This window comes from Dreissena polymorpha, chromosome 2, assembly GCF_020536995.1.
Source record: "Dreissena polymorpha isolate Duluth1 chromosome 2, UMN_Dpol_1.0, whole genome shotgun sequence".
NCBI lineage: Eukaryota > Metazoa > Mollusca > Bivalvia > Myida > Dreissenidae > Dreissena > Dreissena polymorpha.
The window spans coordinates 58,757,141-58,781,692 of record NC_068356.1 but is presented as its reverse complement, the minus strand read 5'-3'; the positions used below and the strand labels follow the sequence as shown (position 1 = coordinate 58,781,692).

General features: G+C 33.7%; 1 protein-coding gene and 1 long non-coding RNA gene across 2 annotated transcripts in view; one reads left to right on the top strand and one right to left on the bottom strand.

Annotated features, from left to right (window-relative positions):
- The window catches only part of LOC127867191 (uncharacterized), a 234,316-nt gene that overhangs the window by 98,359 nt on the left and 111,405 nt on the right, over nt 1-24,552 (top strand). The window lies entirely within an intron of this gene.
- The window catches only part of LOC127867181 (uncharacterized), a 91,897-nt gene continuing 83,482 nt past the window's right edge, over nt 16,138-24,552 (bottom strand). The window contains exon 5 of the mRNA XM_052408230.1: nt 16,138-16,599. Within this exon, the coding sequence (XP_052264190.1) occupies nt 16,505-16,599 (95 nt within the window). The 3' untranslated portion in view covers nt 16,138-16,504. The remainder of the gene's footprint in view (nt 16,600-24,552) is intronic.

Genomic DNA, 24,552 nt, shown 5'->3' with positions numbered 1-24,552 from the left:
ACCAGAGACTGGTTACATTCTTATGGTCACTTCTTCTCATCGTCCGCTTCTGGTTTAGGATCGATCTGAAGACGACTGAGGTCTGGTTGAAGCAGGTCATTATAGTCTTCGCTGTAGTATTCAGTTCACCTATTTAGGACTGCGGTCATCTCGGTCAGGAAAATCCCGTCAGCGCCGGCTATAACATTGGCTTTGGGCATAATTGTACAAGTGAGGGTCCTGGGGGTGCTGCAGGCCTTCTTGCTGCTACCTGTGGTCATCTCTTTATAGGTATTTCAACATGGCTCAACAATCCATTACTCCTTGGCCTCTTTCATCTTCTTTTTCATCCCCATGTTCGCTTTCTAGTATTTTGCCCTGGAGTCGAAGATTGTGTACTTCTAATGCATTAGCTCATTTCATTTACTACGGAGGTGAATGATTTCGGTCCATACACATGGCTTGCTCTTCCTTCAATCTCTCCCAATAACATTTTTGGCCAATGACAACAGGACATCATTATGTTGATGGTGATGGTTTCGCTAACATTGTCTAAAATATTCATGGATGAAAACTTGCCAACTATATGTGCTTGAAATGCCTCTGCTCTGAATGTTTCAGTTCTTCCAAGTCAAATCTGATGCGTGGATTCTTGGTGATGCGCTTGCTCTTAAACATCAGCTTGATGGTGAAGAACTCTTATTCGTGTTCGCTGCCGATCTCTACGCCAGAAAACGTTCTTGTGTTTGCCTTGTCAATGCTGGACACCGTTTCGGTGCAAGTATTAAATCGATCTGGTTTTGTACTAACCCGATTGGAGCATGCCAGGTTGCTGTTCTGGGCGGTTTGTGCAGCTAGTTGGCAAGCGTAAATTGGTGGCTTCTGGCGATCTCAAGAATTCTCAGCCATCTGTCGTTAGTCTCTTCAATCTTCAAGCCAAATCCACCTATTGCCCATTACCAGTTTTAGAAGGTGTCTGGTCAAAACTTGTACATTGTACAATTATGATATTTTTCTTAAGGACATTGACTATGATGCGCTCTAATTCTTCATAAAACTGTTCAATCTCATCGTCTTCGTAGTAAACAGTTGGCCAATATATATGGATTTTGTTGATGATGTGAGGGCTTGCTGAGATACGGATGGGAAGGTGTCTTCTGAAGACTGGAGTGCAACATATTACCCTGTTGACAACCTCCTTCCTTGCGATAAAAGCAACAACACGGCGATATGTAGAATCCTCACTCATCATGTATCGCGCCTTTCGTCTGTTGATGTGTCTACGAAGCCTAGCCACCTGACCACGGCTAGTACGGTGGTGTCCCAGCAGTAGCGCTTCTGCTTGTGTCAGTTCATGGACCTTGTTGCGCACGTTGAGTGTTATTACTTTCCATGTTCCAACTGTTGTTCCCTCTGGTGCAAACTTTATCGATGGATTATCTCCAGTAGCTTACTGGTGAACTTTACCCCGGAGACTGGCGGTGAAGTGCGCGTTCGTTCTTATTCCAGACTCCAACCGATCCGGCTTAGATTCTGTTGTTTCGTACTTATCATTTCCGTTCGGTGAGCTTGAGGCAATTTTGGTGTTAGGTGAGAACCAGTTGTGCCTCACTTCTCGAGAGCTGCTGCCAAGCGGCAAAGTACTATCTCAACGCTAAACACCCCACTAGCCATTGATATTAAAAGCATTTAAATGGAATAGTATTATCAGTATAGTATATTTCACGAAAATTTGAAAAAATGCATAAATGTATAAATTAATAAAATAAATAAATACATAAAGGTTATATACATGTTTAATAAATTAAATAGGTTAAGTACAAAATAAAAATTAAATAATTATTTTCGATTACATAAACAAATAAACATGAACATGTTTCAGGTGCGTTGAAAAACATGGTCGACAAGGTGTTTGACATTTTTCCTTTAATGACTAAAAGCTTGTTACATGTAGTGTCTAGATGTCTCTTTTTTAAGTTCTTAAAAAAACGTTGAAAATGTGTTCTAACGATACTGGCCACCAGGGGGCTTGGGCTTGGAATTTTTCCTTATATGGCTTAATTACAAGCTTGATTTACTTCATTTACCTTCTAGATGTTTATGCGACTAGATCATAACATTTGTTCAAATTTTATCTGGGTTGAATTCGAAAATAGTTCCCTTGTGTTAAAAAATGTCCACCTGTGGACGGAGCAGTTATTATTTTTTTTTATTCAATATAATACATACAATGTTTACATGTATATGATCATACAACATAGTGATTGTACAAAGCAATAAATTCAGACATGTTATACAAGATATGCTAATATATATATTTTTTTAAAGAGAAAAGAAATGAACAACTGAAGAATTGTTATGAAAAATGATGAGTTGTATAAAGTCGGAAGAAAGAATACTGGACTTGTGTGTTTTGTTGAACATTCACAATGATCTTATAAGATTGAAAAAAAAATATATATATTTTAGAAAGATAAACTAACATTAGAGTGAATTGTATATAAGTGGACAAACATTATGAGAATTTAATCCGATTCCATTTTTGTTCAAGGATTTGTAATCTGTCATTACTGAGGGCTATTTCTTTCTCAATTTGGATTTTTAGTTTAAGACTATGGACAAAACAATTAAAGTTTGGTACTTGTTTTTTGTACTTCATAATAAAGATAAAATATTTCATCATTATAAGAATAAAATTTACAATATTATTACAGTCTATTGATTTCAATGTGTTAATTCCGAAACTTACATTTAAGAAAGATAGTTTAACGTTTAGTTGCTGTTGTTCAAGAAAAGATGCTAATTGATTCCAAATAGGCTGGATGTGTTTGCACTCCCAAAAAAGATGTTCTATAGTTTCGATGTTTTCACTGCAGAAATCACACAGATTTGAATTAGATAATTTGCATTTAAAGAGATATTTATTTGTAGCTATAATTCTATGGATGTATTTATATTGAAAATTTCTCAGTGTGCTTTCAACAGTTGCTTTATATGGCATGGTAAATATGTGTTTCCAATTAAGTTCATGTTCTCCGAAAAGGACTTGCCATTTATTTTGGATTTTGGAGTTTTCTGTAGGGTTTTTAATTTGTAGTGTGTACAATATTTTATTTGTTTTGTTTTTTCTTCCAAGTATGTTTTCTACGAATTTTGTTTGAGTACATGGTGTATTATTTGTATTGATTTCAGATTTAATATGTATGGGTATGCTTTTGATTAGTGTGTAATACTTCAGGAAATTATTTGAAGGTATTCCGTATATGTAGCATATATCATCAAAAGAGTAAAAATCCTTAATTCTGAAGTCATATAATTGGTCGACATATTTAATGCTTCGTTCAAACCAATCTTTATAGAAAAACGTCTTATTGTTTGAAGTTATGTCTTTATTGTTCCATAAAATAGTTTTACTGCTGGTTTTGGTTTCAAGTTTATGAGTGACATCACTCCATGCTGATAGAACATCAGACAGAAATATGTTTTCGTTTGCAATTTCATGTAAGATAGTATTGCTGATGTTACATTCAAAGAGTAAGGAGTCACCATATTTTTTTAGGATTTTCTGGTAGAATAATTTCCATTTACTCGTATTGGAATTATCTAGGTATCTTTTAACCCAGCTGCATTTGATTGCCTTCACGAATGAGTCAATGTTCGTTAATTGGATACCTCCATTTTCTACGGATTGAATTAACTGAGTTCGTTTTATTTTATCAGGCTTACCGTCCCATATGAAATTAAATATTGCTGATTTTATATCGTTAATAACATCATTTGGTGGATTTGGGAGAACTGTTAATACATAAATTAATTTAGGAAGTGCAAACGTTTTCAATACTGTGTTTTTTCCGATTAGTGTAAGTTTACGTTGATGCCATGATTTTAAGCAGTTTTTAAAATTCTGCAATTTAGGAAGTATGTTTTTAAGAACTGTATCATTTTCATTATTTGTGAAAGTAATTCCTAACGTTGTGGCTTCATTGGATGTCCAATTAAATTTCATTTCTTTTTGATATTGGACATAATTTGTTTTAATTTACCTACTCGTAGCACAGTACATTTACTTTTGTTTAGTTTAAGACCCGATATTATTCCGTAAAGGGTTAACGACTCTATGAGGTTATGGAAAGAATCGTAATTGTCGTTTAAAAAATAAGTTGCATCGTCAGCAAATAGGGACTGTTTGATTTCTTCGTCAGGTTCTAGTGATATGCCTTTTATGTGTTTATTTGATTGAATGTGATGTGATAGATACTCGATGCAAATAATAAATAGCGATGATGAGAGTGGACATCCTTGTCGAACCCCTCGTTCGATGTTAAAACTGTTTGAAAAGAAGCCATTGTTAATGATTATACTGTTAATATCGGTATAGAATAGTTTGACCCATTGAATGAGACTTTCACCAAAGTTCATATTTTCTAAGCAAGACAACATAAATGAGTGATCAAGCGAATCGAATGCCTTTTCAAAGTCTGCAAAGAATATTAGACCAGGATTATTTGAATTGTTGAAATAGTTTATGCATTCTTGGATAAGACGAACGTTTTCACCAATGTAACGTCCTTTTATGAAACCAGATTGAGATTTTGAAATGATTGATGGTAATATTTTTTAATTCTGTTTGCTATACTTTTAGTTGCAATTTTATAATCATTGTTTAGTAAACTAATTGGGCGCCAGTTCGATAAGGATTCTAAGTTTTTTCCAGGTTTTGGAATGAGTGATATTATACCTTGTTTTTGAAGCGTAGTTAAGTTTTCATTATTATATGAATAGTTTAGTGAATTAATTAAATGTGTTTTGATATCATTCCAAAATATTTTATAAAACTCAATGGTGATACCATCAGAACCTGGACTTTTGTTATTTTGCATTTCTTTTAGTGCTAATCCACATTCATATTCATTTAATAATCCGTCACACAATAGTTTTTCTTCTTGATTTAAAGCGTATTGTGTATTTTTAAAAAGGGTGTTATTTTCAACATTTTTTCGTTTATAGAAGGTTTCGAAAAATAAACGTTGTTCTTCTAGTATTTCAGTTCTGTTTGTTATATCTTTGCCATTGACTACTAATTTGTGTACAGTTTTTTGTTCACTTCTACGTTTTTCAATGTTTGCGAAGTATTTTGTATTTTTTTCATTGTGTTCAACATGCTGTGCACGCGCTCTTAGTAGTATTCCATTGAGTTGTGTATGATAGATTCCATCTAGTATTTGTTTTTTTAATGTTATTTCATTTTCAATGTCGGTGGTATCATTTGTGTTTGTTTGATGCAATTGTTTTTCAAGTGTTTCAATGGTTTTGATGGTTTCAGTTTCAAGTTTATGTGTTTCTTTTTGTTTAAATGATGTGTATCTAATTGTTGTGTTACGTATATTTCCTTTAATTACTTCCCATAAGGTGTTTGGGTTTGCATCTTTATTATTTTGAACTGTATTTAATATTTCCTGTTTTATTTGTGTTTGATATTGTGTATCTAATAAGATGCTGTTGTTAATTTTAAAGTATCCTGGGCCTCTTTCAGGTTGTATATTGTGCAGTTTAAGTTCAACTAGAGAGTGGTCAGTCATAAATCCTGGTTTTATGTTACATGTCTCAATAATGTTGCAAAGAGACTCAGAAATTAAAAAATAGTCTAATCTACAAAATATTGTTGGTTTTGTGTTTGAGTGCCAGGTGAATTTGCTTTCGTTTGGATATACTGTGCGCCAGATGTCTATTATATTGTAGTTTTCGATTATGTTGTTTAAAATGATTCTATTTTTAGGATGGGTATACAGGTTTCCTTTCTTTTTATCTAATAATAGGTTCAGGACAGTATTGAAATCACCACCGATTATAATGTTTTTATCTTGGTTATTAATTATAAAGGATTGTAATGTTTCGTAAAATGTGGAATCATCTATGTTAGGACCATAGATGTTGATTAATGTTAATTGTGTTTCATGTATTTTGATATCTATACTTGCTAGTCTGCCAATTATTATTTCGTTAAAATTATCGACTGTGATCCCTGTATTGTTTTTAATTAGAACGGCAATGCCTTGTTTATTAGTATGTTGTCCACTGAGATAGATATCTCCGTCCCATTCATCTTTTAAGGTTTGTGCTAAAGTATGTGTCAAGTGACATTCTTGTAGTAGGCATACATTATATTTTTTATCGTCTAACCATTTGAATATTTTTATTCGTTTATTTGTGTTATTAAGCCCTTTTACATTCAAAGTACATATTTTTATCATTTAAAGAGGTGGAGGGTGATTTAAATGATAGTTTGTGTGTGATTGTCCGGTTAGTTTCTATTTTTAAATATGTCCAGTTGCTTTCCATTATAAGACATAAGATGTACATACATACAAGCAGAAAAAGAAAATAAAAAATATGGAAACATGAAGATGAATGTTCCATAGAAATGAAGAAGTATGAAAAATAATGACAAAAGTGAGAGAGAGGAAAAAACAATAAACAACTAGTCCCAAATAGAGACACAAAAAGCGCACTTCCGTACACTGGAAATACACAAAAATGAAATAGATATAATTAATAATAAAAAATAAAACAGAACATATGCAATTCAGTGTAAATTTAACACAGGACATTTCATATTCGAATATTAATGTTTTATTGCTTAGCTATTGTATACTTTCTTATAATATTAAGAAGTAGATGTTAAAAGTTAATCAGTTAACATTTGAATTATTCTATTTTTTTAAAAGGGTACATGAATAATATTTAAGAGTTTATAAGCGAGGTCGTTTTACATTTCATATGCACACAACAATTACATAGTAATTCTCATATCTTGTAGCAGTTATTTGTATATGACTATTGTGAAACTTTGTTAACACTCTGGAAGGCATATATTTAGTCAAATCCAATGTGCATAGAAATAACATATTTACGTTTCATAAAGTACTTTAATTATTCTAAATTTCATCTTCTCAGAAAAGTTAAGTTTCTTCGTGTCTCAGTTTAGCGCCTTTAGGTCCATGGTCCTCTTGTTTATTATTCTTTCAATTGTATTTCTTTTTATAAATGCATTATGTTTTTCTTTTAGAGGTATTAACTGTTGTGGACATACATTATATTGATGTATATTTTGACATTTGTTCTTAATAACACACGATAATGATTTAAAAAATCAGCTAAATAAATAATCTTTTTATACAGTGATATATAAGGAAAAGGCTATACAGCCTGGTTTGCTATTTCTCTTTCATTAATAAAAACAATGCAAACAATCTGAAGTAGTTTGATTAAAAACCATCTAATTTCATAACATTTTAAAATCACCCCCTCCAACTAAGAAAATAAGTAAAAGGGATGCAATACAATTATTCTTAAGTTGTATGTGTACAAGATGCATGTACGCTGGTGGCTATGTTTATAACAACACATTCAGTGTTTTTGCATGGTCCACCAATTGAACATTTCTGACAAGACAATTATGTGAATAGACGGAGGACGTTCCAAATGACAAGACCTTCAGTCCATTGTTTCTTATGATACAAAAAGATACGTGAATATTGGGTAATGCATGTAACAACTCGAGTGCTTTCATATCTTCAATTTGACCTAGTAACCTTGAGTTTTACAAATTAATACCCGGCTACTGTTGCATAGTAGGTGGAACAAAATAACGAACACAATACAGAAAGTTATAATTGAGATTTATTTTTCTTGATTAATATTTATAGCCACTATCACGCTCACCAATACTACATGCTATATAAAAAAGTTCAACATCAAACAGTACCATACGGTGGTTATTTACAATAGGAAGACTCTAACAAGAAATGTGTCCACACGACACGGATGCCCCCAACTGTTACTTTGTCACTACATAAAAGCATAACTGTGTAAATGTTTATGAGATGTACATCGCGTTTATTTTATTAAACTATTTGTTTGCTGCATAACAGGTGTTCAATATTTAAATTTAGTTTGTTACATATGTCATCTGCTGCAGTTTGTAGATGTTTTTTTCTGCAAATACTTTGCATTTTTGGTGAAGATCGAATAAAAAACTACTTGAAATAGAGAGCGGACACCATGCTGAATATTTAAAACGCACTAAGTGAGCTAGTTTTTGGCCCGGCATGACCCATGTTCGAACTTGGCCTAGAGATCATCTAGATACACTTTCTGACCAAGTTTTGAGAAGATTGGATAAAAACTACTTGAAATAGAGAGCGGACACCATGCTGAAAGTTTAACACGCACTAAGTGACCCCTGACCTAGTTTGACCCCGTGACCTAGTTTTTGGCCCCGCATGGTCCATGTTCTAACGAGGCCTAGACATTATCTAGATAAAACCAAGTTTGGTGAAGATCGGATGAAAACTACTTGAATTAGAGAGCGGACACCATGCTGAATGTTTAAAACGCACTCAGTGACCCCGTGACCTAGTTTTTGGCCCGACATGGCCCATGTTCGAACTTGATGCGTAGACCTTATCTGATTACAACTTCTGACCAAGTTTGTGGACGACTGGATAAAACTTCTTAAATTTTAGAGCAGACACCATGCCACCACGCGAAATGTTTGAAACGCACTAAGTGACCCCATGACCTAGTTTTTGACCCGACATGACCCATCTTCAAACTTGACCTAGACATAATATAGATTCAACTTCTGACTAAGTTTGCGGAAGATCGGATGAAATTTTCGGAACAGAAAGACCGACCGACAGACCGACCGACAAAGTGACTCATATATAGCCCCCATTACCAATTGTAATGGGGTATCAAAACCATCTTACAGCTTCCTTGACAAGCTGATGGTTTGTATCCTATACAATTATTAACATGGCTTTGCGAGGAACCTGTTATTTTAAACTAACGTACATCACATTTGCAAATCAATCTCACTTACAAAAAACACAATCTAAGCCTTTTTCAATGATATGTGTTTACGCATATTCATTTTATGGTAAACATTTAAATCGATGCATCGCACAACATGTAAACAAGTCTGAAAACATAACATCATTATGGCAACTAATAAAAATATGCTTGTTACAGCATTCCAAACCGAAAAGGCCGCGACCCGTTTTTTTTCGGATTTTGCGGTGGTTAGAAAGCAAGACATAACAATTCCGTACTTTGATGGGAAATAAAATACATTCACGAACTAGCTGTGGTGAATTTTTCATCGTCAAAAAAATAAATGGTAAAATGGTACAAAACTTTTTCCGAACAAGAATGATCGACTGTTACAAGTCCTATAATTTCGAGTGTAGAAATCGAATATATCGCTTCCATTAGAGTTAAGCAAAACGCAAAATAACAATCACAATCGACAGTGGTAACAAAGGGATAATGTTCACCCTTCAGAGCTCAACTGATTTCACGGACATCAATTAATGAAGACAAAACCCGGTGATCCATTTTTGAACTTACTTGACAAAGATTAAAACATCGCCTATATATTTTCAAGATAAATATTCTGACAAAGTTTGTTCAACACCGAGTCATTGATGTTGCTTCTAAAGTGGTAATGATTGTGTCCTGATTAGATATAGTAATTTAGTTTTCGGACACATCTGACCGAGATTCCAAATTTGCCTGGAGCTTGCCAATACAGATATTCAAACCAAGTTTTAAAAAACTGGGTCATAAATGTTGCTCTGAGATTTGTTTAAAGAGTTAACCTGGTGACCTAGTTTAAAGAAACACGCGATTAACAATTGACATAGATATTGCAAAAACCATTCAGACCAACTTTTAGAAACTTGAATCTTACATGTGAACTTTAGAGTGGTTACAATGTTTTTCTAACAGTTTACGATGTGACTTGGTTTTTAGAAGCATGCGACCCAGATTCAATCACGATATAGATCATTTCAAGATAAACAGTCTGACCTCTTGCTTCAAGATTTAGTTAAATATGGCCTCTAATTAGTAAACTTGATTCTTTATAACATTTTCCCTTATTTTCAGATTCAAATCACCCGGGATATTCCCAATATGACCAAATTTCATCAAGATTGATTCATGCATGTGGTCTCTAGTGGAAAAACGGTTTTACTACGATAATGTATGTTGACCTAGTTTTTTTGCACGTAATCCAGATTCAAAATCCGCCAATATATTGTGAATAACATCATTATGAGCACGTGTAATCAACGAAGATTTATAAATGTGGCCTCTTGAGTTGCAACAATGTATAATTAATATTTGACCTTATAACCTAGCTGTTCCACACATGTGATCAAGATTAAAACAACCAGGACAATATAACGATAAACATTCAGACCAAGTTTAATAAAGATTGAGTCATAAATGTGGCCTGTAGAGTGGTAACAAGGTTTCCTAAGATTTCAACTGATGACCTTCTATTGCCGCACGAGACTCATATTCAAACCCGCCTTAGATATTTGACAGATAATTATTCAGACCACGTTTCACAAAGAGTGATTCATAAACATTGCCTCTTGAGTGGTAACAAGTTTGTTGTAAGATTTGACCTGGTGACATAGTTTTTGGACGCAATTGACTCGTATTCCAACTCGGCTTATATGTTGCAAGGTGAAGTTTAATCAAGCTTTGAAGAAATATGTGGCTCCTAGAGTAGTAATTAAGGAGATAAAAGTTGACGACGCAATCCACAAACTGCACGACGTCAGAAACATGACATAGGGTGATTACAATAACTCACCCAAAGCGATACGTATCAGTTGAGCTAAACAATAAAATAATGAAAATGAGCACAAGTTTGACATGAGGTGATATTGTTTATGTTTTTGTGCATTAACTTTATATAAACAACGTCAATAAATATTTTGTCTAGATTTCTAGTCAATAATCAAGTATAGTTGCGAATATAGTTTACACTCTAATATTGCATCTTAAATCTAGTATTAAGTACATGTACATATCAATGAATAAATTACCAGCGAGTTATGTAAAATCACACAAGTAATTCAATTTCAGTAAATCCTCCAGTAAAAAAACTATGTATTTTTTCTCTCCTTTTCCCCAGACCAATTTAGCACGGGTCGGGAAATATATTTTTACTATGGCTGAATACAAAAGCTAGCAATAACAACGTAAAAGCTAACAAGATAATATTACAAAATTCTGATGACAACATCATACATTATAAATGACCTAATGAAATACATTTGATATGGATTTCACTCGACTGATAAAAATGCAATGCTGGTGAACGCTCTCTTTTTCTACATTCATGTAGGTGAGTTCATTAAAGTTGTTAAACAGTAAACTATTCCGGATAACTTTTTTTTAAACATTCAGAAACACAAAACATGTTAATGATCAAAACCATTTTAGTATGATAAGTAACAGTGACTTTGACCTTGAATGAAAATCGTAATTGAATAATTGTTCGGTATTAGTTTTGTTTATTTAGTTACGGTTACCTTGACCTATTCGGACAATATTCAAGCTCAAGGGAAGTTTTGATACAAGGCATAAATATATGCCTGGTACAAATACAAACACCTTTGTATAAAGTTTCATTTCATTACAGTCCAATCTTAGGTTAGATAAATGAGTCAAATCATTACTAAGTTAGTTCAATTACTCGTTTTATTTTCGAGTTATTAGACGAAAATAAGTCTTCGATATTAAGCGATGTAGATATCGGCTGTAAGGCCCCATATATGACAATGCAATTCAAAACGAGGCATCGATATTTATAGCTACACTCTAAGTGTGCATTAAAGATCATTTTGAAATTGGGAATATGTTTTAAAGTACAAATGACTTTAGCCATTTCTAAGAAAGTAGCACTCAGAAAAATTTAACTTAGCATGGGAACCGCCCATGGGCGGGTAAAACAGCTTGCTTTTTAAAAGACAAGCTTAAATAATTATCATAATAACGTTCACAGAATTTCTTACAAAACCAATGTAAACTGCTATAAATATAAACTTTTCAAGGCAAAATTGAAGAACACACTACAATTTATATGGCACCGATAGAATTGACTTTGGAGTTTAACATAAAAACATTATAAACATCATGACATTTATCTTATTAACATAATAACATAATTTAAAGCAAAAAGATAAATCACTGTACAAATACTAAAACTATGGCCCAAACGTTACTAATACCCCAGCATCACTTTGGCAGCAATGTTCACGGTAAAATAACATATGAATGTGTGCATCACTGATTATAATAAAGGTGTCTTACACATCGCGTGAATGTTTACTATGCAGTGTTTTTAAGAAGGATGCCATTTAATTTAATAGCTTGAGTAACGTGGAAGTAGCTCAATAAACGTTTGAACAATTTATTTTACCGCTATGAATATGGCTACTCTCAAGCATGCATTACTAAGGATTGTGTGGATCATTGGGCATGAAACCCAAAGCGCCCGTTTAGGCCACCGCTGCATTTTATTTAAAGTTCAAAGGTTATTCCTTTCACGTGTTTGTTTTGAATTGTAGGATTGTGTCTGGTTATTGTGTGTCACATGCTTGGCACTCAGTACTTAGCCATAAATAAAGAACTACGCTCTGTTATAATCTTCCTCTCCATATGATAACCTGATATTTCACGTGAAAATATGTTCATATTTGCATATCTACATTTCACGCTTTAATTACTTTAAATCGCTTCAGAGCAAGGTGTAAGCATTCTTGAGTTATCATATGGAACTTATTTTGAGTTACTGTGACCTTGACCTTTGACCTAGTGACCTGAAAATCAATAGGGGTCATCTGCCAGTCATTATCAATGTACCTATGAAGTTTCATGATCCTAGGCATTAGCATTCTTGAGTTATCATCCGGAAACCATTTTACTGTTTCGAGGCACTGTGACCTTGACCTTTGACATAGTGACCTGAAAATCAATAGGGTCATCTGCCAGTCATGATCAATGATCCTATGAAGTTTCATGATCTTAGGCGTAAGCATTCTTGAGTTATCCTCCGGAAACCATTTTACTGTTTCGAGTAACTGTGACCTTGACCTTTGACCTAGTGACCTGAAAATAAATAGGGGTCATCTGCTAGTCATGATTGATGTACCTATGAAGTTTTATGATCCTAGGCCTAAGCGTTCTTGAGTTATCATTCGGAAACCATCTGGTGGACGGACCGACGGACAAACCGACCGACCGACATGTGCAAAACAATATACCCCCTCTTATTCGAAGAGGGGCATAAATATGGAAGAAGATGGCATAACAAAATCACATTTTTTGTAGACAAACCGACCGACCGACGAACCGACAGAGAATCTCCAACATATGCCCCTCCATACGGGGGTATAACAACTACAAAACAAGTAATTTAAATGATACTTGTCACTGTACATGTATGGTCAGCCATTCATAACATACGTAATTATACACATAAACATGATTATTTGCAATTAATATAAAAAATTATACATGTTGATGGATAAATGCGGAAAGTAATATAACAACTTTGTTTTAATTTACAAAGTATGTAACATTTATAAACTGTTTACACACTGGCTTTAATGACGCTACATTTGGCCATTGTCGGCTCAGGTTCTACTTAGAAATACAACCTAAAAGTAGCGAAGGTACTCTTAAGTGTACTACAATGTTCCCCTGGAAGATTCGCTTTAAGGCACCCGGCCATACTCCAAGGTACTTTTTAACATATTTTCCGTGCGCCGGGTACTTTTGCAGTAAACAAAAATGTCACCCCGGGGTACATTTAAGTAGCACTTGAGCCGACGAAAACCAATCGAGCTTTACTGACCTGCCACGTTATGCATTATGGGACAGCAATTCTTTTATACACGGCGTCATAAACAAGGAAGTAACGGCGTGACAATGGTATACATTTGAAATTATCTATCGTGTGTGACCTACACTCAATATATAGTTATTTCATGTTGGTCATTTCCATGATCGTTTATGTTATCATATTAAAACAAGACTATTGCCAAGCAATAAAAGTCCCCTACCGGCTCCACCATTGTCAGAAATCCCACCATTGTCAGAATATATTTTTTATTTGTTGCCATAGCAACCAGAATTTTTGACAAAGGAACAAAATGAAATGACGTGCATAATGTCCGTATTGCCATCTATCCATGTTCCAAGTTTCATGAAAAAATATTTAAAACTTTTAAAGTTATCGCATCATCCAGAAAACCACCATTTTACGCAATATTCTAGTCTATTTGTTGCCATAGCAACCATAATTTTTTACCTAGGAACAAAATGAAATGACGTGCATAATGTCCATATTGCCATCTATCCGTGTTCCAAGTTTCATGAAAAAATATTAAGAACTTTTATAGTTATCGCAGGATCCAGAAAACCACCATTTTCAGCAGTATTTCTTGTCTATTTGTTGCCAAAGCAACCATAATTTAAGACGTAGGAACAAAATGAAATGACGTGCATAATGTCCATATTGCCATCTATCCATGTTCCAAGTTTCATTAAAAAATATTAAGAACTTTTAAAGTTATCGCATGATCCAGAAAAGTGTGACGGACGGACGGACGGACAGCAGACAGACGGAGCGCAGACCATAAGTACCCTCCGGTGAAACCGGTAGGGGACTAAAAATGGCTATGAATGAGGTAAACTGACACTTGAAGTAATGATATGAAAACCGAATTTCAATTATTCAATCTTGTTTACACGAGTCAAACAAAAATGAAGAAAATAGTTCTCATCATATTACCAAATGCTCTAACAGCACCTTATATTATTATGATGTATGATTATTATATTAATTGTCATAAGTTCTTTTGGTTTGGTAAATTCTCCAGAAACTTGCTTTTCCAAATAAATATAACAATGATGTATTAAAAATAACGCTCTTTATTATTTTTTGTTTTATTACTTATCTTTCAAGTAATTGAAAAATCGAAAATATGATTATTTATGTGCTTTGTATTTGTTTCAGTGCCAATGTTTTTTTTCCTTATTCTTAGCATCAAGCCATTTGCATTAAAAGGCGGTTAAAAGGAGTAGTCGGCATAGAAAAAGTCAATCAGGTTAAAAAATGTCGGTCAATGTTTTTGAAGCAGATGAAAATCACAACTTAAAGAATGTACCATCGGGCATGGCATAACATCTTTAAAAAAAACTTCATACACAAGATAAAGAAGATTAAAGTGCACCTTAGAGATTAAAAGATGGTGTGTTGTGTTAGTCTGACTTGTATGACATACTAGTACATTTACAACTTGTACAATAAAACATTTGTCCAAGAAAAATTATTAATGACTGTATAAAAAAATATTTAATATTATAGAGTTTGAAGTTATCAAATTAAATAGACTTCCTTACAGTTTGGCAAAATGACAATTTTCTTCAAAAAAATAATCAAACTTTAAAAGAAAGAGTGTATTCGTCATTGTCAACTTATCAAACAAACGACGAAACATTTTAAACTTACATTATTACAGTTGTGTAAGTAAATTTATATAAGTTCATATTCTTTTAAATAACAAAATATATTCACACGTCCCATTGACTACTTAAATACACGTTGAGAGTACGATAACTTTTATTTACTATCAACACCTTGAAAAGATAATTATATCACTTGATTTATAATAATTGCTGTAATGTTGTAGAGTTGTTGTTTTCAAATTAATTTGCATTGACCACTGACAAATGGTAAACTGATTTGTTTTACGATTTAAGATATTACCCACATTAACGACAGAAATACAGCACAGCACAACAAAAATGTCACATTGTTGCTCAATGTTTTTTTCATCGGCAATTGTTAATATTTTGACAGAAAATCCCTTCATAAAAAAGAATAAAATGGAAGTTTTGTTTTCAGACATTTAAAAAAATAAAATTATTATTCCGTTGCATTATAATTTTGAGTTACATTAAAAATAATAAATACTTTCACAATGTTGACATTGTGTAAGCGGGATAAATAAAAAATTGAAATTGCATTTTAAAGATGGAAATAACTTATTTACGTTATAAGCACATGGTAAAACAACAAAAGGCATTCATGAACTTTATAAACATTTTTTTTCAGAGAATTGTATTGTGTGCTCTTGAAGTTTAGGTTTTTGTTCATCATGTAATTATTAATAAGGTACTACGCAGTATACGGCACTAAAAAGTATAAATTTGTGTCAGTTTGCCTTTATCAAACTTGCTTAGAAATAACAAATTATAATATACTAAAAAAAAGATGAAACTGGGATTTTTAAATTAAATGCTTTTAAACTCTCTCTTATTCCATTTCAGATTTAAAAAACGATTGATAGTTGGTACATGCCAAAATCTTTTCCTGCACATGCGCTCTACAAGGTTTCATAAAAATTTATAAATAAATGTACTGGTCGCTAATTTTTGATTATTGCATTAGTATACCTGTTGTTCATACGTGTAGTTACTAGAAATATGAATCTTAAATTTTGCACATCTTTCTAAAAGGCTTCTTTATGACAGAACTGTTATCAAAGAATTTCGTGTCATAGATTTGATAGATATTGCAACTTATTATCGTATATATTAGTAGAAATAGAACAACGGTAAGCGTACATTTAAAAGGCTTTACATTTTCCACATTTTATAGCCGACTGCTAGCTAACGCTCGTATTGTTCTGCTGAACGCCTTCCTAGTTGTTTCCATTTTCAGCAGGACGTTGATAACTTTGTTCGCAACTGAAACCAAAACATTGTACATTAACAAACGAACACCAACGGTTTTGACAACTCAGTTATTGCATTTACCGTCTTAATTAACCTCACCGTACTGAAACCGATTACGTCCGATCGAGCTTTAAGTACCTTAGCTATAAGAGGACCAAATATATGCACCAAATCATATTTTCTCCATACTCTGGTCGTTTTACAAACTTCAATATGAAATCGAAAGCGAGGGGTCGATATTTGTGAGGTTTTATTTTGCTTTTGTGTTTAAAACCGAAAGCCCAAAATAAACACCAAACAACTATTTCGTTCTAATGTTCATGTAAGATTCAACGAAAGTATGTTAAGAGCAAATGAAATGTCCACACGTGTGAAAGTTTGCGTTGCTTTCTATGACAAGCATGATTTTGCAGTTACGTATATGCTGTCAATTGGTAGTTATATGCACCTAATAATCTTAAGTACTAAACGGTTCTCAGTCGCGTAGTGTTTTTATACTTTCACTTACAACATATAATATTATTTCAAATGACTTTGTTGTTTTTGTGTTGGTTTAAGCATAAAGATTTCATAATTTACACTTTTGCTTCTAATAAATTATTTATAAACTGCTTAACGGTCATGTATTGTGCTTTAAGTATTTTTCTATTGAAGTTTCGTCTGATTCTAATGAAACTTCGAACATTTTATTAGACGAACCTTAACCTATACTTAAAAACATATTTTAAGAACGGAGAAAACTGAAACTAAATAAATGGCATAATCATATTCGTTTTATTAGTATTTTGTTAAAACGAAATAGATAGCCAATGTACCGATACCGTTACAGAACTATCTTTATTTACTCAAATAGCTTTGGCGAAAAACTAAATTGCATTTAAATAACCAAACAGATTTAGTAACATTATAAGCTTCTGACTTAAGTCGTAAATTCAAATTTTGGGGTTGTAACGATATTTTCATAATCTAATTTCATAATTTGTAATTAGAAAATTTTAATATGCTATCATAAGATATTTCATCTAAAAATCATATTTTATCAGCATTTTAAAGGGAAACGAAGAAACAACGGATTGTTTGGAATTCCAGTTTCTTCTATGACATAAACATCGATATGTGAGATTTGTTTGTTCATGAATTTGATTTTAAACAAATGGTACTGCTATTAATATATTTGCAAAAATATGGCATTTTGTGTAATTTAGTCTCAGGACGTCTGGAATGTAACAAATATTTGACCATTATCTATTGAACTTTTTAAAAAAGCATTTAATTCAAAAAAGGAACACTGTTATTGTGTGGCCTTATGTTTACATAAACAACGATTTATAGGCGCGGCCTTATTACAATTATTAATTTATTTACACAGCCGACTTCCCCATGTACTGTCAAGCCGATAGGCAAAAATATCCCTTATTAATTTCATTAATCTGTTATTTAGCTAGACTTTTCATGTTTAAGTAACGCATTTTACCATGTATTACTTACAACCGTCTAGTTTTAAATGTGTGTATTGTCACTTTTGGTATTAGAGAAGTAAGTTAGTCCACGATAGACAACCGACCAGGGAGATCACACTTATTTGCGCGGCGTGAGCAAGGCCGTCAGACCTTGCATTGATGTTGTTAAGATCTTGTACATTACGAACATTACAAAACGTTGTGTTTCAATTTAATCAGTTAAAAATATATCGCAATGAACATGAAATGGGGTTGTGTACGTTTATTGAATTTTAATGACTACAAGACACGTTTTGGCAATACCTCAAACAATAACACAGAAAGAAGCATGTTTTTCAGTAGTTAATTTCTTAAATGAAGTACTAATTGTCAAGGAAAGGAAAATAAAGAGTTTTCATCCAAAGAACTCGGTTTTGAAGCTCGTTTGACTGGAAAACTTCCACACGCCTAGCAACCATGTTTATCAACGAACAAGAATCTTTTTGTTTTTAACCGAACATATATAATTTGAACAAATTTTGTTCTCATCAAGTTTTATTTGGAAACTACGTGACTTGTTGAGTATTCAGAAAGTTTCACTTAATTCTATGCAACAGAAATCACCACAATGACTTTACTGTCTCTCTGTGTTAACACATATATTCCTTTGACCAAACCTTAACAATAAAATAATGCCGATGCCAACGGTAACGAATTGTGGGGTTCGTACAATTCGGTAAAAAGTTAAGCTAAAATTTCAAATACTTTCTGTAAATGTAGATTACTTATTTTACATTAACTAAATTATAGGAAAAAAGTATTTACAGTTTTTACTTGTTTTACGGCATCAAATGTTATCTATAAAACCATTTACAGTAAAATATACTAAATTCTAGATTAATGTTTGTTTAAATAAAGAAATCATAATATGATGTATTTTAAACGATGCTCTTAATACCTCTTTCAGGCGAGTGTGTGCTTTCTCGGTGTGCAAGTAAGTCTGCTTCTCCGATGTCTTTCACTGTAATTAAATATGTTTGGTACATTATGTGTAAAATAAAAACCGTGAGCTTACATAAATAGTTGCTGATCTGCACAGGATGCTCATAAAAACTTTGTAAACAAAATCTATCTTGAGTTATACAGTGAAATAGTAATCTCTCTGACGCTACAATTATTTACACCATAAACGATTTAAATATTACTTTTGATAAAATACTTTCGTACAATATATTATGGACAAAATTCGCAAATACAAATTAATATTATACACAGTTAAAAAATCCCAAGTGATAAATTTATGTTCATACTTAAAGACTGTTTTCTACATCATAACAGATGCAAGATACTTTTAAGTCTTTGAGTCTGTGTAGGAGATGTTTTATAAACTGATTTTAAAAAGTTGCTAAATAAAGGACAAATTTAACGGAGTTAAAACCGCATTTAAATAAAACATTGAGTTAACGTCCGTCGAGTAAGTGCTTCCAGTTAAATGGAAAATAATTATAATTTTCACAAGCTCGATATAAACATTTGTTAAAGAACATGTTTCATTTAAGATATTAGATATATTTATTTGAGATGTCACTACAAAAATTCAGAAACATATTACAGTTTGGTAATTAAAATGCCGATATGATATGCAAGGAATTATAAGCAATTAAATATTGCCGCATGATTGCCCTTTTGACAATGATGAAGGCAAAATAATACTATTTCTAGTCATATTAAAGCAAAACAAATCTTCCGCAAACAAACAAACGCGTAATAATAACTTTGAACGCATAATCAACGAAATTATATAAAAGTAAATCGCAAAAAATTAACAGATAGTTCGTGTGTAAACGTTTGTCCAGGATGGCTCAAAATACATACCTCAATACGTCTTTATCAGCCGAGTTCCAGGATGGCTCAAAATAAATACTTAAAAACTAATTACTCAGCTAATGGTATCTGTTTCGCAAAAATGTTAAACACAACTCGTCATCAAGTAAACAGCATGTATAAAGTTTAGGCAAACTGACAGAACCATTAAAGTATAATTTGTGTCAATAGTATCATGATTGACCATGAACCTTTGAAAATATGACTAACAAGACTATTGCCAAGCAATAAAAGTCCCCTACCGGTGACACTCCACCATTTTCAGCAATATTTCTAATCTATTTGTTGCCATAGCAGCCATAATTCTTGAAGTATGAACAAAACTGAAATGACGTGCATAATCTCCATATTGACATCTGTCCATGTTTCAAGTTTCATGAAAAATATGAAGAACTTTTAAAGTTATCGCATAATCCAGAAAAGTGTGACAGACAGACTCACAGACGCACAGAGCGCAAACCATAAGCCCCCCCCCCCCCTCGGTTTCACCGGTAGGCATGTTAGGGGACTAATAATAAATACGAAACGTGAAGTGTGAACGGCAATGTATATCAAAACATTAGCCAACAAATGTTGTTATTCAAAAGTTTTTAAAATCAGGTCTTTGACAAAATAAATAAGTAGATTTAACAATATGCACAAAAACAATATAATTGTCAAACATCAAAAGTTGCATGATTCCGCTATATTAATAGTCAGAATTATGCGTTTTGTTCAGTAACGTAACACGCTGAGACCCGTGTGCGGGTTCGTCTAAAATGACGTTATAGACACAGATATTCAGCATGTTAATGCTGACTTCTACCTTAAAATCTTGCTTCAAAAATAGCATTTAGAGCACAAATTTTATGTACTAGTAATTCGTGAATATTTACATTAAAAATACAGGATGCTGCGACTACCTTTGTTATATCCAAATAGAATATCCGTTCTTGTTATAGAAAATTGATTTTGCTATCGATTTCCCAATTACAAAAGCAGGCAAGCCTTAATCTCTGACTAGTTTTCAAATGAAGGTTTAGTACAAGTACAGGATTGACCATAAGTTTAAATGCTCGTACTGGTAAGGGCCTGTGCAAACAACCTTTTCTAAAGCCCGTGAACACATTTGTGCCTGTACAGTAAATAGAGAAAATTGAATACTTGAATGGAAACAGTTCATGGTTGTTAAAGAATAATGTGAGACTCCTGCAAAATCGTAGGTTTGGTGTATCGGCTTTGGTTAAATAGCGATCCCGGCCGAATACATGCGTTAGGTTTCAATGTAATATCTGCCGTAGTTACCATAGATATGCAATTGTTGTACGCTAACATTAACAAACACATATTGTTATTAGTGACGAACGTGTGAATTTATTGAACTATTCGGTTTAAAGAAGAGCGAAATAAATATATTTTAAGTTTCAGGGAAATGAATCTGCTTACTTCGAGTAAGCTCAGAAACTTCCATATCTCTTTCAAATTCCATTGAATTTCGGTCCTCGTCGTTTTGTAGAAGAGACACAAAACTTCTGAATTCCGCTCGAATGGATCTGATATGTATGTCCGAAGCTACAAAAACATAGAAAACAACAACGTTTAACACGATCTAGATGCTATCAAATCACATTTATCGTAAGTATTTGTGCTTTTTAGTGAATAAAATAGTTTGATAAACATAGTATTTAAACTGTTGTTATTCCCTTAATGGTAACCTTAATTTTTTATTCGACCGCATATCCACGGTGCATATCACCGGTAAGTGGTGGTGTTTTTTTCAAATAACTTAAAAAAAACATTCTTAAGAATTTCAACTAGTGCATAAAAGACAGATTTTCATGCTGCTAATGGCAATGTGAAATTAATCAGAATTACTTTATTTAATAAGCATGTTTTCTTGTAAAAAAAATATGTGTTCTGCGTTCATTTATGCTTCACGGAACGTGAAATTTTGTCACCGATTTCAGATATATTTAATTTTTTATTCTTAAACCTTAAGATATCGGCATAAACTGCAAGAAGAACTGTCTTTTATGCACTTAAGATTTTTGCAAATGGATTTTAATAACTTGAGATATTTTAAGCAAGAATATCAGTAAAACTGATGGATGCTTTCCAATAATGCTTTGTCAATATATGGGTTAATTGTGTTGAAAAAAAGTGTGACCTTGAGAAAATCTATTATAAGCTTCAGTGACCTTGACCTCAAACCTCATCAAAAGGTAGAAGTCCATGCAAGGTACCTACATGCCAAATATATAAGAGATCGGTCGAATATTGAAGGCGCTATGAGAAAATAATGTAACCAAAGTGTGACCTTGAGAAAATCTATTAATAGCATTGGTGACTTTGACCCCAGTGACCTCAACCCTCATCAAATGGTAGAGGTACATGCAAGGTCCCTACATGCCAAATATGGAAGAGATCGGTAAAATATTAAAGGCGCTTTAAGGAACTGTAAAAAAATGTGATGGAAAATCTATGATTAGCCTCGGTGACCTTGAACTTGACCCCAGTGATGTCAAACCTCATCAAAAGGTAGAGGTCAATACAAGATACCTACATGCCAAATATGTAAGATATCGGTATAATATTGAAGGCGCTATGAGAAACTGTAAAAACAAGGGCTGTTTGTAAAACATGCATGCCCCCAATATGGGATGTCAGCTGTAGTGGCAGAAATTAGGTGAATATGTTTTGTCACTGTGACCTTGACCTTCGACCTAGTGACCTGAAAATTAATAAGGGTAATTTGCCAGTCATAAGTAATGTACCTATGAAGTTTCATCATTCTAGGTGTAAGCATTCTTGAGTTATCATCCGGAAAACATTTTACTATTTCGAGTCACTGTGACCTTGACCTTTGACCTAGTGACCTGAAAATCAATAGGGGTCATCTGCCAGTCATGATCAATGTGCCTATGAAGTTTCATGATCCTAGGCGTAAGCATTCTTGAGTTATCATCCGGAAACCATTTTACTTTTTCGAGTCACTGTGACCTTGACTTTTGACCTAGTGACCTGAAAATCAATAGGGATCATCTGCCAGTCATGATCAATGTTCCTATAAAGTTTCATGATCCTAGGCGTAAGCATTCTTGAGTTATCATCCGGAAACCATTTTACTGTTTCGAGTCACTGTGACCTTGACCTTTAACCAAGTTACCTGAAAATAATAGGGGTCATCTGCCAGTCATGATCAATGTACCCATGAAGTTTCATGATCCTAGGCCTAAGCATTCTTGAGTTATCATCCGGAAACCATTTTACTATTTCGAGTCACTGTGATCTTGACCTTTGACCTAGTGACCTGAAATTCAATAGGGTTCACCTGACAGTCATGATCAATGTACCTATGAAGTTTAATGATCCAAGGCCTAAGCGTTCTTGATTCATCATCCGGAAACCATCTGGTGGACGGACGGACCGACGGACCGACAGACCGACGGACCGACAGACCGACGGACCGACAGACCGACGGACCGACAGACCGACGGACCGACAGACCGACGGACCGACAGACCGACGGACCGACAGACCGACGGACCGACATGTGCAAAACAATATACCCCTCTTCTTCGAAGGGGGGCATAAAAAGTGTGACGGAAAATCTATTATTAGCCTCAGCGACCTTGCCCTTGACCCCAGTGATGTCAAACCTCATCAAAAGGTAGAGGTCCGTGCAAGGTACCTACATGCCAAATATGTAAGAGATCGGTAAAATATTAAAAGCGCTATGAGAAACTGTAACAAAAGTGTGACGGAAAAATCTATTATTAGCCTTGGTGACCTTGACCCCAGTGACCTCTAACCTCATGAAAAGGTAGAGGTCCATGCAAGGTACATACATGCCAAATATGTAAGAGATCGGTTAAATATTGAAGGCGCTATGAGAAACTGTTACAAAAATGTGACGGAAAATATATTATTAGCCTTGGTGACCTTGACCTTGACCCCAGTGACCTCTAACCTCATCAAAAGGTAGAGATCCATACGGTACCTACATGCCATATAAGTAAGAGATCGGTAAAATATTGAAGGCGCTATGAGAAACTGTAACAAAAATATGGCGGAAAAATCTAATATTAGCCTTGGTGACCTTGACCTTGAACTCAGTGACCTCAAACCTCATCAAAAGGTAGATGTCAATGCAAGGTACATACATGCCAAATATGTAAGAGATCGGTAAAATATTAAAGGCGCTATGAAAAACTGTAACAAAAGTGTGACAGAAGGAAGTACGGAAGTACAAAATGGCAACTACATGTATATGCTCCCCATATATATATGGGGAGCATAAAAAATAAAGTTTTTAACGATGTGTTTACATTCTATTCAGACCGTGTGTAAACCCCTGAAACCCCCGTTGATTCTGCACCCTGATGTCAGAAATATCGTTGAACATGGACGCATAAAACACAAACATAATCTTCGGAAAGGAAATAGTAATATTTCAAAATCAATCTAATACATAGGAGATGCTTGCCAAATTTTGCGATACAACCATGCTTGCCTGGTCAACAACATTACCAAAACAAACGAGAAAACATGGCCTTAAGCCGTTAACACGTTGTATCGTTGCTATCCTCGTTTTTGAAGATTTAATCTTCACAAACGTCTTTTTTTATAAATGTATATAAGTACATGAAGCGGCTGGTTAACA